The sequence below is a fragment of the Scleropages formosus genome, chromosome 17, assembly GCF_900964775.1.
Source record: "Scleropages formosus chromosome 17, fSclFor1.1, whole genome shotgun sequence".
Taxonomy (NCBI): Eukaryota; Metazoa; Chordata; class Actinopteri; order Osteoglossiformes; family Osteoglossidae; genus Scleropages; species Scleropages formosus.
In genome coordinates, this window is record NC_041822.1 from 2,030,397 (window position 1) to 2,045,829 (window position 15,433).

At 42.9% G+C, this 15,433-nt stretch overlaps 1 protein-coding gene across 4 annotated transcripts in view; it reads left to right on the forward strand.

The window, feature by feature from the left end:
* Positions 1–15,433, forward strand: part of tjp2b (tight junction protein 2b (zona occludens 2)) — a 68,315-nt gene that overhangs the window by 51,708 nt on the left and 1,174 nt on the right. For 3 of the 4 annotated variants that reach the window (XM_018760040.2, XM_018760041.2, XM_018760038.2), the window contains 15 exons: positions 3,649–3,760; positions 4,290–4,408; positions 4,696–4,756; positions 5,043–5,193; positions 5,455–5,563; positions 7,202–7,421; positions 8,969–9,153; positions 9,892–9,987; positions 10,119–10,198; positions 10,295–10,505; positions 10,713–10,813; positions 11,189–11,410; positions 12,935–13,048; positions 14,149–14,493; positions 14,621–14,706. In XM_018760040.2, the coding sequence (XP_018615556.1) occupies positions 3,649–3,760; positions 4,290–4,408; positions 4,696–4,756; positions 5,043–5,193; positions 5,455–5,563; positions 7,202–7,421; positions 8,969–9,153; positions 9,892–9,987; positions 10,119–10,198; positions 10,295–10,505; positions 10,713–10,813; positions 11,189–11,410; positions 12,935–13,048; positions 14,149–14,493; positions 14,621–14,706 (2,212 nt within the window). The remainder of the gene's footprint in view (positions 1–3,648; positions 3,761–4,289; positions 4,409–4,695; positions 4,757–5,042; positions 5,194–5,454; positions 5,564–7,201; positions 7,422–8,968; positions 9,154–9,891; positions 9,988–10,118; positions 10,199–10,294; positions 10,506–10,712; positions 10,814–11,188; positions 11,411–12,934; positions 13,049–14,148; positions 14,494–14,620; positions 14,707–15,433) is intronic. The other variant, XM_018760039.2, reaches the window with a different exon arrangement.

The following is a 15,433-nucleotide window of genomic DNA, read 5'->3' on the forward strand; positions in this document are numbered from 1 at the left end:
ATACAAAACAAGTTTCTTAATGAGGCACTACACATTAACTCAGTATGAAAAATACTGCAGTTTATATTTGTAATATTCCCTCAGACATTGGGATAAATTTTCTTTCATTTGTATCCAGTTGCTTCTTAGCAATTTAATATGGCGAAATATTTCTAGCAGGATATAAATGACCTTACATGCCTCCGAGTGTAAAAACAGAACTGGCATTTAATAGGTTAAAAATAAAATTAAGGTTAAATAGGGCATACTGTCTTTGCATGTCTGGTAGCAACCCAATAATCCGATTGATTTTGAACATGTCCTGATTTTACTGAGTTGAAAAGAGGTTCTTTAAAAAATACATTTTGTGTACAATATATGGCTTTGAACAGTGACATTACATATTTTTCTGCCTAACACAACTACTATGATATGATTATATTTAATTCCAGGAATTTCACTTGACTTGACAAAGGCCATCGTTTCTACAATACAATCTATTTTGTGTTCTTTTTTTTTTACAGATAAAATGTCATACTTTTAGCTGAAGGACCCCGAGACACAGCATAAGTTTGGTTGCCATTTATCTTTAAAATGACTGTGCCATAACAACGTTGTAAAGCTTTTTACGTTTTGCCCTTCCTTTTTTCTAACTTTTGCTTTTTCATATTTTCCAAAATCAATAAAAAAAAACAGTTCTTCACTATTTTGTATGGTGTGATTTTTTTTTTTGTTTTTTTTTTTTTTTTTTTTTTTGTTTAAACAAAACTAAGTGAATTTATTTCAGTCAGACCATCCAGAATATATAAAGAGAGAATGCATACAGCTCACATATACTTATAACCAATGTTTGTAATATTTATTTGAAAAAATACAAAAATATTATTGCTGAAATGTACCTGTCCTGTTTTTTTTTTTTTTTTTTTTTTTTAGCAGGATTAGTCCATGGTAGATTGAGCCTTCTTTTTGGTGTTATTACCATTATGAATGTGTGTGTCTAGTTCAGCCTTTATTTTCTGCAAGATTCCTTTCCAAATCGGGTAAGCTTCATTAAATCATTTTCTAACATAGTATATGGTTATGACAGCTAAACAAAATTTTTTGCTCATGATCATCAACATTAAAAGCAATAGAAACAAGAACTACTAATGTAAGTTGCTCCCTTTCGCCATGTTGTGCAAAGCTTAAGTACATGCAAATGAGCTCTACTTCCATTGCTGACACATTTTCAGAGTTTCGTGCCTTTTCTGAGTTGTTGGCATGCTCCGATTAGCCATTGTCGGGGGGGAGGGAAGGAGGTGGAGGACAAGATGAGGGATCTGACACCCGGCCACGTTTGCCTCGGTACCCAGTGCCGGGTGGGCGCTGACCCATTTAGCCCTCACTGCAGAGGGTTCCAGCGGGCCAAGTGCAGGGCGGAAACCCTGAGCGCGTTCACTCTAAAAACGAACACCCTTGACCCCGGTTCCCAGTTTGGCTGTTCGTGATGAAAGGTTGTCACTCGATAATCTTTAACAAAGTAGATTGAAGGGCTCTCTCACTGTCTTGTGTTTAATCTAAGAGGCGCCATTTTTCTCTTGCTCCCCTTTCGTTTAATTTGACCCTTTCCCAGAGGAAGCGGGCTGTAATTATACCCTCTCCAGCCCAATGTAAACTGTAATTTGTCTGTGCTTCCCACAGGAGCGTCTGGCAGTCTCAGGGGAGTGCTCTTTTTGCCTCTCAGAACTACTTCTTTTCACACATAGGAAAAGGAATGACACGTGTGTGGATTTTTAACCACACGCCGTTCTCTCAATTCCGACATAATCTGTGATTGTTTTTATTTTTTATTTTTTAAACCTTGCTTTTAGCCTTTCAAGCGTATGTCCCAAAACCATATTTGAGCGTTTTTTAAAAGCCCCTCACTTCCGAATTGAGAGCGCTGTAGCACCTTTCATATCTACAAGACATCTGTTTTTGACGGGGAACACGATGCTCTGCTATTTGACTTGCTTTGTTTTTTTTTGTTTTTTTTGTTTTTTTTTTTTGTTTTTTTTGCTTTTCATGAGAGTTGAGAAAGCAAATCATTAAGACACCCTTATACTTCAGTAATTCTTTTATTAAAACCCAGTAATGTTAACTTGCTTTCTGGCCAGTGCATAATTTTCTGACTCTAATGGTCCTAATAATTATGTCCTGCTCTCTAATTTCATATCTAGATGAAATTAACTGTGATTTTCAGAACTGTCCTGGGGAAACACTTGTGTGCTTAAGCCAAGATTCAGAAAACAGTTTTTTAAAAAAAAGAAAAAGAAAAACTTCCCCAAGACATTCTTGTCTTAGGGAACCAACAGATGTGTGAGATATGTTTATTCATGGCTCAGTTTACCAGGACAATTCAAGCTGTTCTTCATCTTAATCTCACACCTGGGTCCTCTGAAGGTCTTTTAAGGTACTTCTGTTTTCAGAGGTTGATCTTTTGTCAGATGAATGTCGAATGTCTTGCTCTGCCCCTTTATAATGTTAATCTGTGGCACTGCCGAGGTGTATACTTAATAGTTATTATTCATTGAAAACATGGTAAACTGTAGGTGTTTCTTAGACTTATACAGACACCCCTTGACTTGCGCAAATAGGCCGTTCTTCAACCCCTTACGTAAGTCAAAAGTTACATATCTCAGATTCCCCTCCTCTCCCACCATTCAACATCATCACGTGCTTCTTTATACGTGCAGCATCCTTCACTATCGTATTTATAGTCGATACGGCTCAATCTGGTTCCCGTGCTATAGGCGGTAACCTTTGTCCACCTTCATACTTCATTATTATTTCAATTTAATCTCCAAATTGATTGCTGTACGCTTGTGAAACTATTCTTGTTTTCCTTCAAGTGGACATTTACCATCAGGCATTGTGAATAATGAAATGGGTAAAAAAAATGAGAAAGAAGCACTACAGTAATGAGAGGAGATGCATTCACGGCTCAAAACACACGAGAACTGGGAAGATGCAGCTTCCTGCCTTGTCTGGTTTCGCTGACTTGTGCTTAACGTATTTCAGATGTTTTCTGTAAAGTAAAAGTGCAATCTGCAAATAATGTGTATGCTGGGAATTTTTTATATAAATCCGGATTTATTTATCAGTAAAAATTTACGTAAGTAGAGGGGTTTCTGTACTTGAACTCTTCGATGCTGTCAGGAAAATGGTGCGTCCAGCTTGGGGAAGGAACATTAAAACTGCATGTTAACATTATGAGGCACCCATTACTGTTACCTTAAAGATACCTTGATGTCATTTCGATGATAAATAACTTAATAGACCCTGAGAGTTTTATGTTCTTTGGAATAAATATTCAGCCTTGCAATAGGGATTAATAAATGATTGGTGCTTTTAACCAGCTTCATGCTCTTGAGCAGCTGAATTTTTAAGGGAACAACACTGGGTGCGTTTTGACTAATGGTATCCTGTGACAAAAAGTGGTGGGGGAACAGCAGCGTTTTATGAAATGTTAAGATATTTTTCTCTGAAGTTATAACGGGGCAGAACTTGGTCCGTTCAAGTTTGCTTTACTGTGGTATGCAAGGTCTTCTGCTGGTGCTTCTTGGGACTCTTGGAGGGGATCGGGCTTTTTGGGTGAAGGCATCTTAAGTGTAATCCACAGTTTTAAGTGTCGTTCCTGCCTTCCGACAGACATCTCCGAAATCGAGTCCTACCGATCCTACTCTCCGCAGGAGGACCGACAGTCCCATCACTCTGACCTGTCCTCGCATTCCTCCAACGAGAGACTCCGCGAGAAGCACAGGTGACGACTCCAGTTCTCAGAATTTAAGTTTTGTTGGTCAAAATCTCTGTTTCCTTTGTTTTCCATAACAGGACCGCTGGCCATGTTGTGGGGTGCGGTGGCGCAGTGGGTTGGACCACAGTCCTGCTCTTCGGTGGGTCTGGGGTTCGAGTCCCGCTTGGGGTGCCTTGTGACGGACTGGCGTCCCGTCCTGGGTGTGTCCCCTCCCCCTTCAGCCTTACGCCCTGAGTTGCCGGGTTAGGCTCCGGTTCCCCGTGACCCCGTATGGGACGAGCGGTTCTGAAGATGTGGCCATGTTGTTTCTGAAATCTTAATCAACATAAGCATTTCTTTAGTGAATATCCGACTTGTATATGTTTAAAATGTCACACTGTAAGTCATGAAAGTCATTTTTGTTCAAGGTATTTGCTAAGCCACTCTAATAATAATAATAATAATGAGTCATATGTTTCCAGGATTCCACCAGGTTAAAAGACTGCATATAACATAGAATTGACTGCAGTGCTGGATATTGTTCTCATGTTTTCAGGGATGAACCCCAAAGCAAGCAAACTAAGGTGAGCCCAATGGCTTCCCCCTTCAGGGGTCCCGAAGACCACCATCCATCCGAGGTGGAGAAGGAGGAGCTGCAAAAGCAGGAGGCTCCAGGTACTCACGAAGCCCCTGGGAGTCTGAGAAGCAGTCACTGAGATGTTTCATGTTTTAATTACCATTATTCGCCTCATGACACGTAAAGTTAATGTCACAACTATTAATTTTATGCATGGCGCCTTGGAATATTTTGAAACCACCCACTAAAATTAAACTAAAGCAAGAAATACTGTGCATAGATAACATCATTAGACCAAGAAATAAAACAAGGTGTGTCCCATGTTTCTTACACCCTAATCGCCGTAGCTGTAAAAAATGTTAAGGATACTAATTTTGTTTTACAGCTGTTAACACTACCCCAAAAATCTTGCTCCGCCCCAGTCCTGAGGATGAGGAGATATATGGGTATATCGTTTCACACTTATTATACTGGTTCTTCCAGCATTCATTAAGCCGGAAAAAGGTGTAGCAGTCTTTGCTTTTAAATCTGTTTGAGATTATATTTTGGATACCTAAAGGTATATTATATATTGAAATTCTAAGATTCTATCCACAACTCCTTCCTTATTATTACAGTGACATTGTAGTGAAATTTCAGTTTCATGTGACATGTCATTTGAAATTTTAATGGCTGGTCACGTTGTTTCTCTTGGTAAGAGTAGCCTCAATACAAGCTTGTTTTCTCCCGCAGGAGCAACACTGTCATGGTGAGCTTCCAGAAGGGTGAGAGCGTAGGTCTGCGTCTGGCTGGAGGAAACGACGTGGGCATTTTCATCGCTGGGGTTCAGGAGGGCAGCCCTGCCCAAGAGGAGGGGCTCCAAACTGGGGACCAGATCGTAAAGGTGACTTGAAATGTTTCCTTTCTTTATTACTCCCTTGTTCGACATGCATTGTGTTCTGAATTTCATACTCCTTTATTGAGGCTCTGTTCAGTGGAAGTCCTACCAGCTGTTCGCATTTCAGTCAGCTTCCTGTCCTCATTGCATGAAGTAGGATAAAGGAGCAGATTTTCACTGAGAACCGTTTACACCAAGTACAGTTTTCAATTGAGCAGGTAAGAGAGGGGTCTCAAGGACGCGTTCTACTCTCGTGCGTCTCTGCAGGTGAACAACGTCGACTTCCGAGGCCTGGTGCGTGAGGAGGCTGTGCTCTTCCTGTTGGAGATCCCCAAGGGAGAGACTGTGACCATACTAGCACAGAGCAAGCCTGATGGTGTGTACTGTTCCCCAGACTTACTCTGATTTTGGATGTCCCAGGCAGCACACATAGGAAACATAAGGTTGAAGATATGAATTAAGTTGTACAGATACATCTTGCTGCTGGTTTAATTTTGCTCTGATCGCTTTGGGTAATTAAGCACGCGCACACTCTTAGCCACTTGTGTGTGAAAGTGTCCACAGAAACACTGGCATGATAACTGGGACTGGTAAGAACCAGTTTGGGCTGTGACATCATGGTCTGTGCTCCTAGTGGAGTGGCAACAACTCTTTGTAACCTCTGACTGTGTTGGCATGAGGAAAAGGGCATTTTTAGAATATGCAAAGCAAGCTCTAGAATGTGACCGCATGCCAAGACACCGCCGAACCATCATGGAAAATAGAAGCTAGGAGGAGGGTCTGCCGCTGGGTCTGCCGCGCAGCTCTGTGTGTATTTCCGTAGATTTCCATAGCTGCACAGAAAGCACTATATAAGTGCAATGTTGCTCAGTACAGCTGGTTTCGAGGAGCACCCATGTACAGCAAATCCTGCTTATTAAAGGGTAGTTTTCCTGTTGTGTTGCTTGAGAGGTGTCCTACATTGTGGGCAGACACATCATTAACACAGGGCTGATGCAGTGTGTGCGCACTTGTGTTTTTGCGCGTGTGCCACAGCGTCCCAGCGTGAGAGGTCTCATCCGCAGAGTAGCAATCCATTAGCAAGTGAAATTCTGTAAAGTAAGCAGCTGGGTCAGAGGAGGTGAGCATTCGGAGGCAATATTGAATTTGGACTGCCACCAGTTCCGGTGCTGCCGTCCCATCAGGATGCAGGGCGTGCACTATTGACCTCTGCTGGATGTGCGGTGGGTGCTGTTGACGGGGGCATGCTTCTCTGCCCGGCCTGGCATGGTGCCCCAGGAGCTACAGTCTAACTGTCCCCCCCATCTGTGACATATAGGCTACTGCACTGAAAGAAGACTGCAAGGTCAGTGTGGGGTTAGGGGAAATCAAGGATAGAGCTAGATAGAGGAGGGGTGGGGGTGTATCAGCAGCATTGCATGAGTGAAATGTCAGATGAGGATTTTATAACTTAATTTTTTTCTTTATTAATTTTTCTTTTCTGTTTACAGTCCTTGATTCTTTTGCATGATCCCTTCCGTTACAGACGAACCTGCTCATAGAAGATCTTATGATACTGTGTAGTTTGAAAGCATTTCTAGCTTTTATTTGCTCATTTTCAGCTGTTATGTCAGTCTGCTCTCGTGGTTTTACTGAACCACATGTCCTTTCCACTGACACGTCACAGCAGCAGGTGGCAGCAATATGTCTTGGCTTCTTGCGCTGAAATATTGTGTTTTTAATGCCAGGATCAAAAAAACTAAAAGTATAATCTTTGTATCGATAAAGTAGTTTATTCTTAATTGTTGACCATTTTTATAACTTTTTTTATTTACTCCAGGGGCAGTTTGCACAATGCCTTAAAGCAGTGACTAACGTTATACATTACATAATTGTATTTTTCTTCTGTGTCACTTGGTGCATTGGAAGCAAAATTGTCTCTACATTATTTTAGTAATCTGGCTGTAAGCGTGCAGGTGTGCCTTCTGGAGCTGACACAATCGGGGGACTCATTTGTCTTTCTGCTGTGTTCCAGTTTACAAGGACATCATGGCCTCGGGCCGCGGGGACTCGTTCTTCATCAGGACCCACTTTGAGTACGAGAAGGAGTCCCTGCAGGGCCTGTCCTTTTCCCGGGGGGAGATCTTCAAGGTGGTGGACACCCTGTATGATGGCAAGCTGGGCAACTGGTTGGCCATCCGTGTAGGGAGAGACAATCAACTTCTGGAGAAAGGCATCATCCCGAACAAGAGCAGGTGAGCCATTTCCTCCTATTGTTTATGTTGGCTGTTTATCCTATTTTACCTCTTTGTACCGCTGTATAATTCAATGGAGCAATTTGGACTAATTGTCTAGGATGCTATCAAGTGTCACCTTGTGGTAATTAAACCTAAAATGTGGTTATGCGGTGTACGTCCTTAACTGCTGTACGTGCTGCTCCCCGTAGGAATGGTCACAGCTCAGCAGTTGTGTTTTACTCTGTTGTGCTCCGGGATCGCTGGGAGTGATGGCTTCCATCACTAATTGATTTACATACATGGGAGAAAGGATTAATGCTTGTCAGGCATTTACACCCTGAAACACAATTAGGTACCCCATGCTTTGGCACACTACTAGCTGCACTGACCTTTCTGTGTGCGACGCAAACAACGAGGGGAATGAGGGAGGCTCTGTAAGAGAAAGGTCAGGCAGTGGCTGCGAGTGATCTTTAAGGTATTAAATCATTTACACTGAAGACTTTGTGTTGGACTCTAGTCTCGCTGCACCAGTCTGCAGAGGATTAAAGTTAGAATGACAAGGGGAAGGTGTGAATTCCCAGTAGGAAAAGAAAGCAATTACATCCCCTGTCCCCTCCACTGTGTTTGTCAGGGATCTGATGTAGCAGCACTTGGTAGGAAGGGTCTGATGACGAGTAAGTGCAGGGGAAGACATCCTGAGCCGGAAGATTAGACTGACAATGAGGCCGATATGGGAGCAGACATGTCCTTCACTTGACTTTAATCCCCCCAGAGAGTCTTTAGGTGTGCAGATTTGCTACTTTCTATCATGCATGGTGATAACAGCAGATTTTCAGCGCTGAGAATGGCACAATTCATACTAGAGCTCTTATATTATGCAACAAGAGAGGATATATGAAGACACACCCTGAAGGTCTTTATGCCTGTGCAGTGATGTTCATTTTGCAAAAGACTCAAAGAAGGGTTTATCCTTATTGCTTTCCTTCTGCTTGGTGAGATGCAACAATCTGACTCTCAATGAATGTGAATTGCATGTTGCATGTCAAAAGACTGATGAAGGTCTTGAGAATCTCTAGACTAGAAAAGTGATGTATTGATGCTGAAAGATAATCAAGTGAATGATTGTGAACGTTTGTTGGGTCAGTCTGCCAACAAACAGCATAACAGAAAATGACCAATTTTCTGGGCGGCACATTGGCACGACAGGTAGCGCTTGGGCTGTACGGGCATAGTTTCAAGTTTTTATCCATGGAATTTGCATGTTATCCCAGTGTCTGCGTAGGTTTCCCCCCTACAGTCCAAAGACATGCAGTACGGGTGAATTTGTGAAGCTGAATTGCCCTTAATGCCTGCATGGATGAATGAGTGTGTGCATGTGCTGTTACCCTGTGATGGACTAGAATCCTGTCCAGGTTGTGCCCCCCCACCCAGTGCTTCTCAGATAGTCTCCGAACCACCACCACCTTGACCAGGACAAGCGGTTAGCAAAAATGAATAAACAAATGACAGTGGTAAAACATTGTTCATTCCTTTTATACCTTCTCCTGTTTCTCTTTGGTGATCAGGGCTGATCAAATGGCCAATGTCCAGAATTCCCACAAAGGAACAGGGAATGACAGGGGTGACTTCTGGAGGATGCGAGGGCAAAGGGCAGCTAGAAAGAAGGACCTTCGGAAGAACCGTGAGGATATGACCACCGCTCCTGTCACCACTCGTTTCCCTGCCTACGAGAGAGTGGTCTTACGTGAAGGTGGGTTCCCAGACTGTCATATTTAACCTCATGCTACCCGTATGTGGGTTTCTATGCTTCTTCTTATGTTAGAGAATGATCTTACAGGAGCGTAGTTTTCCATACAACCAGTTGTTTCAGAGGGTGGTCTTTTGATGAAAGGAACTTTGGACTCTGGGGCTTCCTGTGAGAGGGGAGTATCTTACAACAGTTTAGCTGTCTTTCAGGCCACTAGGTTGCATCTGTAGAACATGGTTCTCATCTGACAGGTTTGTGACATTGTACAACCTTGTTGTAGAGATGTCGTCCACATCTTAAAGCAACTGGACCTTTGTTCAAAGATTTATGGGGTCTCTGTTGATCTTTGTGGGTATCAGGTCATTCTTTCTACTCTCAGGACATAAGGGGAACTTTTGAGTTTTTTAGGAAGAAACAGGGAAGAGAAATGAAGATAATACCAAAACTGTTTGCAAGGTATTATTTCAGTTTGACGCATCAGGTCAAGTCAAGCAGCAATTCAGTGCAAGTTATGATGGACTCCATTGGTTCCTTAAGGTTTATGTACTGTGGGGCTCGTACAGTGGAACAAATTTCAAGCTCAGGTTGATGGATGGCAGTGAGGACAAGGGTTAAAGGAGATGGGGGACTAAGAGTGGGATGAGTGAAATAAGAGGAAGGCTGTCAGTACTGGGTAGTAACTTTCACAAAATATGCCTCAGTCTCTGTAATAACGGAACAAATTTTTTATCGCATTCTCAGCTGGCTTCAGAAGACCTGTGGTGCTGTTTGGTCCAATAGCTGATGCAGCTAGTGAGAAGCTTGCCTCAGATCTCCCTAATGAGTTCATGATTGCCAGTGAGTAAAATACCTCACTAAAAGTGTATAAAGTGCCTGTGTTCACTGTGGTCCAGGTGGTTACTTTTTTGGAATATATTTAGAGTACTCTACCAAATGCAGACCCTTGAATGATGGTGTGTCTCATTCAGAAACGGAGCCCAAGGACGCAGGTTCTGAGAAGTCCTCCGGTGTAGTGCGTCTCAACACCATCCGTCAAATAATTGAGCAGGTTAGGAGACCCTTCAGCTTCCTGTTGCAGCAGAGCTGAGTATCTTGCATAAAACTAAGCTTGATCAGTGTGCCTCCCTTTTCCGATGTTACCCAGGACAAGCATGCCCTGCTAGATGTGACACCCAAGGCTGTGGACACTCTCAACTACACCCAGTGGTACCCCATCGTCATTTTCTTCAACCCAGATAGCAAGCAAGGTGTCAAGACCATGCGTCAGCGTGTGATCCCAAGCTCCAACCGCAGTTCACGCAAACTCTATGAGCAGGCAGTCAAGTTGAAGAAAACGTGTTCACACCTCTTCACTGGTCAGTCTGGGTTGTTAGGTGGTCTCCAACTTTAACATTGATTTCTCTTTTCAAAAGGGCATATGAAAACACCCTTAAAAATATCTTCTCAACTGAGAAATACTGTTGCACAATGTTAATCTGCTATCGGGGTTGTTATGGTGCAAAGGTAAGTATGAAACAAATGGTAAATGTTCCACATTTGTTGATTTCTGTTCTTTACTTCAGCGACCATTGATTTGAATTCAGCCAATGATGCGTGGTATGGCAGCGTGAAGGACACTATACGAGAGCAGCAGGCCCAGGCCGTGTGGGTGTCTGAAGGGAAGGTAATTGAATAGAGCGCAACCCAAACTGCAGAACTTGACAGTCATTACAAACCAGTATCCCAGTTCAACTTCTGCTCATTCTCACTTCCTCGTAGCTCTTTAACACATTGTCTAATGTTAAACAAAAGTTAACATGCATAGAACTCTGTAGTGCATGCCCTTTTCCATTGCTTTATAATGAATTCTTTGTCATTATTGCATTAGATGTACTCTTTCCCCAGAGATGGGAGAACCTCTGAATCCTTCTCTGTGCATGTTTTTTTGGCATGCTCTGTTGAAGATCTTCAGTTGGTGGTGGTCTACAGCTTGGTTCTTTTTGTTCTTGTTTTTGTTTTGCTCCTCTCTGTACCAAGATCCATCATGTGTCTCTTTTAGCTGGACGGGACGGAGGGGGATCTTGAGCTCCACGACGATCACATGTCCTACCTCTCGGCCATGAGTGCCGACTACCTGAGCATGGACAGCCGGCTCATCAGTGATTATGATGACACAGCTGATGAGGGCGGGGCCTACACAGACAATGAGCTGGACGAGCCGACGGATGAGCCGCATATATCGGCCATCAGCCGATCTTCCGAGCCCGTCCTTGCAGAAGAGGTGAGGTCATGGATGGAAGTCATTGTTCTGCAGCACACACTCCAAGGACTTTCTGACTTTACACTCTTCTTGCTACCTGACTGTGCTCATAATACACACATAATACATGCATAATGTACCTAGCCATGTGAAAGCTCAAAACATTTCTCATGCCCTCTGCAGTGTGAACATGGTATTACTTGTCCAGCCATTAGTATTTTTGTTGCCTTTTTCTTGTAAAACATTGATGGGGGATATACTCATCTCCCATTAATTGGTCTCCCAATATGAAGTTTTTGTCTGGGTTGAGATTATTAATACAATTTATTGTTAATTGGTCCAGGTTCTCATTTATGTGGTCTGTGACATTCAGTCTGAGATAGCGACATGTGGCCTGGTGCGATAAACTCATACTACCTTTTAAAATTGTTCATATTGGCTGTGTGAGAGACTGAGATGCAATGAATTATGGGAACCAGATGCCCACACTCTTGATCACATTCTTGAGTTCTAAAGTCTTGCTTGCCTAATCATGTGTTGGTATCCTCAGTTTTGAATCTTTCTACTTTAATTTTTCTTATTAATTTATTTAAATGTGACATATCGATCATCTTTTTGAAGCCTGTAGAGGCATAGTATCTGTTGGTATTTTTTAAAATGTATTTTATATGGACTAGACCTTTAATGAATGACATTTCTGTGAATAGCTCACTATTGCCCTATAGACTTGGTAAACCTTAGAAAATAGTAGCTATAAAATAATAAACCATTAATTTCTGCCTTTATTTATCATATTTGGGGCGGCACGGTGGCACAGTGAGTAGTGCTGCTGTCTCACAGCGTCTGGGTGGTGTGCGAGGATGTGGGTTCAATCCTCGCTCAGTCTGTGTGGAGTTTGCATGTTCTCCTCGTGTCTGTGTGGGTTTCCACTGGGAGCTCTGGTTTCCTCCCACAGTCCAAAGACGTATGCTGACACCCATAGTGTGTGAGTGACAGAGAGAGTGTGTTCCACTGATGTATGGATGGATAACTTTCTATATGGCCCATGTTTTACTGCATCTGTGCCTGCTGCTCAAAAAACCCTCACAGACACATGCAAAGCCACTCAAATTAAAATATGTATTATTTTCTGGAAATAAATGGTTAAAAGGTAAAATTTCGTAAAAGTTTGTGTGACACGACATTTTCTTTCTAATATTAGACATCATTTAGGATGATTTTGGGGTGAACTTGGGATGAATTAGGACCAGATAACAGGAGAAAATAATATTTTAAAGAACAAAAAGAACAGCAGAATGAAAGTTTATGTTTTCAGAATTGTATTAAATACTCTTTTCTAGAGTAAGACAGTCACTTTTGACGTATAGAACATTAGTACTTGTTCCATGTTATTCTTATGACACTGATGTCTGTTGTGTTCAGGCTGCTGTTAGTGTTTGTTGTTTCTTGTTAGTTTGGACAGGTGTACTGGTTAAACTGTGGCCGGCAGCCTCCTACCTTGCCTCTCACACCCACTGTTGTTCCGTCCCCTTCCGTCTCCTGCAGCTACTGAGAAGGTCCAGCCCAGAGTCCCGCATGCGCATGAAGACATTTGGAAGCAGGGATGGCCTTAGAGAATGCAATTCACCCCCTTCCTTTGTCCCTGAGACTCCCAAGGTGGTAATTTCACTCTTTTCCATCAGTTCCCATGCACCTCTAGTGGGACCACCAGTGTTAGGGATGAGTTAGTGAATTACACCAATGGGTGTTATAAGTCAGGACTGAACATGTATAATGTTAGCAATGTGCCTTAGAATTCCCCCTCTCTTTCACCTTCCAATAATAAAATATATATGATGTTCCCCTACCTTGCTTCTTTTTAAAGACTGGTGCTGCATCGCAAATGCGTCTTCCTCGAGGTTCTGATTCTTCACAGAGCAGCTCAGTGGACCACTGCGGTATTTGTCAGAGCTCTAGAGCCCCTGTGGTGTCATAGGGTTCCTGTAAACTCCGCTGTAGAACTTCACATTGGTCATCTTGCCATTGGTAGTTTGTGATCTTTTAGAGTTTAATTCTGTGGACGCAAAGTCAAGGAAAGCAATAAGGCATTTGTTTCAACTGCCAAGAACCAGAAATTGATCATATATAGACAGAGTTAAAATCCAAAATGATTATTTGAAAGTGACTTGAAAATAGTGTGACTTCACATTTCAAAATAATCACACAAGTCTCACTGTGCCTTTTATTACACTCAGCTGCAATCAGTACGCACTGCTTCAGAAACCGGATCTCTTTTTGCACCTTGTTCTTTGATCTTTTAGTGTACTATAGTGAGAAAATATTTCAAATGAACATTTTTGGATTGTTTTGAAATTGCAAAGTCACTGTGTCTGTAGTATCTAATAGAATATTGCCATCAGGTTGCTATGCAGTGTGAAATCTTCACAGTATGTTGACAAATATCTGCTTTGCACACACAGTGCAAAACAGTATTTATACTACTATTTATACTCTTGTGTTTGTATACTCTGTAAATATCTATTTATTCTTTAATTCTGTGTCAGCTGTTTGTTGTATGTAAATATTGGAAGCATCAAGAACCACAGCAAATTCCTTGTGTGTCTCAGCACACTTAGCCAATAAAACTCATTCTGATTCTCATGCTCTCATTATCAGTGCAATGTTGAGTTACGCTCTGATGCGAAGGTACCAAGGTCCCATTTGTAGCGGCAGGTGCATTGTTCCAGGGTATTGTAGTAAATAGCGTGCTGTTCTTTCAGGTAAAAGCACAGCCCCGAGACGAGGTTCTCCGGGCACAGTACGAGTCCAGCAGAGGCTACGACTCCCACTCCAGCAGTCCTGCAAGCAGCGACCACCCACGCAGCCAGGACTCGTACGGAGCCAGGCCCCCACCGGTCCCCGTTGCCCTCAAACCCGTCTTCGGATCCCGCAGCTCCAGGGGCGCTCCTGACATCCAACCCCTTGGAGACCAGGGGCAGCCTGAAGAGAGTCCCGAAGATCCCTCCCAGAAGTCCTTTCTTGGGAAGGTGAAGGCCTTTGAGAAGATGGATCACTTTGCTCGGGTGCAGAGGATGCTGGAGCTTCAGGAAGCTCAGAATGCCAGAGTGAGTGTGTCAGCTTTACTTCTACAATTACATTTAAATGAGGTCAGAATTAAGTGTTGTGTAAAAGACATATTTGTATTTTCGTAGGACACGTTGTAATTATTACATTGCTTCTTTCTCATTTTAGCTGGAAATTGCTCAGAAGCATCCGGACATCTATGCTGTTCCTTTGAAAGCACCAAAGCCTGACCTCAGCCGCCCACAGCCAATAGGGTAAGAACAGCAGCCTGATGACAGCTAGCCTGTCACCAAAGACCTCACCACTGCATAGTCCTCAGCTCTGCCTCAAAGCAAGGTCCAAAATACTGCCGTTTTAACTGTCTCTCACTGTTTCCGCGGTCATCTCACCTGTGAACTTCATGGCTGTAAGTCTCACTGAGAACCTACAGTACGCTGATGACATCGGCAGGAATCCATAAGGGTGTGTTGAGTAGATACTCTAGCTAGACATCTATGTTCAGAGTGCTCCTCTACAGAGCTCCGAAACGTTAATTATTGCGGCTTTTTAAGTTTGTTCTTGCATTATTGCCTATTTTTACACACGTACAGTAACAGTGAAAAGTTTGAGTACACTGACAACTTTTTTTTTTTTTTCCTTCCTCAAAGCATTAGGGTGACAAATTTGAGCAGGAAACAAGCCAATGTCTTCCCAGTTTTTGCGCGGCAGCTCCCACACATGTAGGACACCAGTGGGTTGCTCTGCTTTCACTCTTCTGCCCATTTTACCCTGTACGAGTACTTTACTGGTTCCACAGTATTACACATCTTCGGCATCCTAGTTGCACCAGTGTGTGTTTTGTGCAGTGCCTGCTCAGTGTTCAGTGCAGGTTTGCTCTTGTGGAGTTTGTAACGCGCAGGGCACCGGCAAGCCGTTTCGGTCGGCCTGGTTGCGTGTGGGAAATGCAGTGGGTTGTGAGTGCTCCAGATTGAGCTCTGTCCT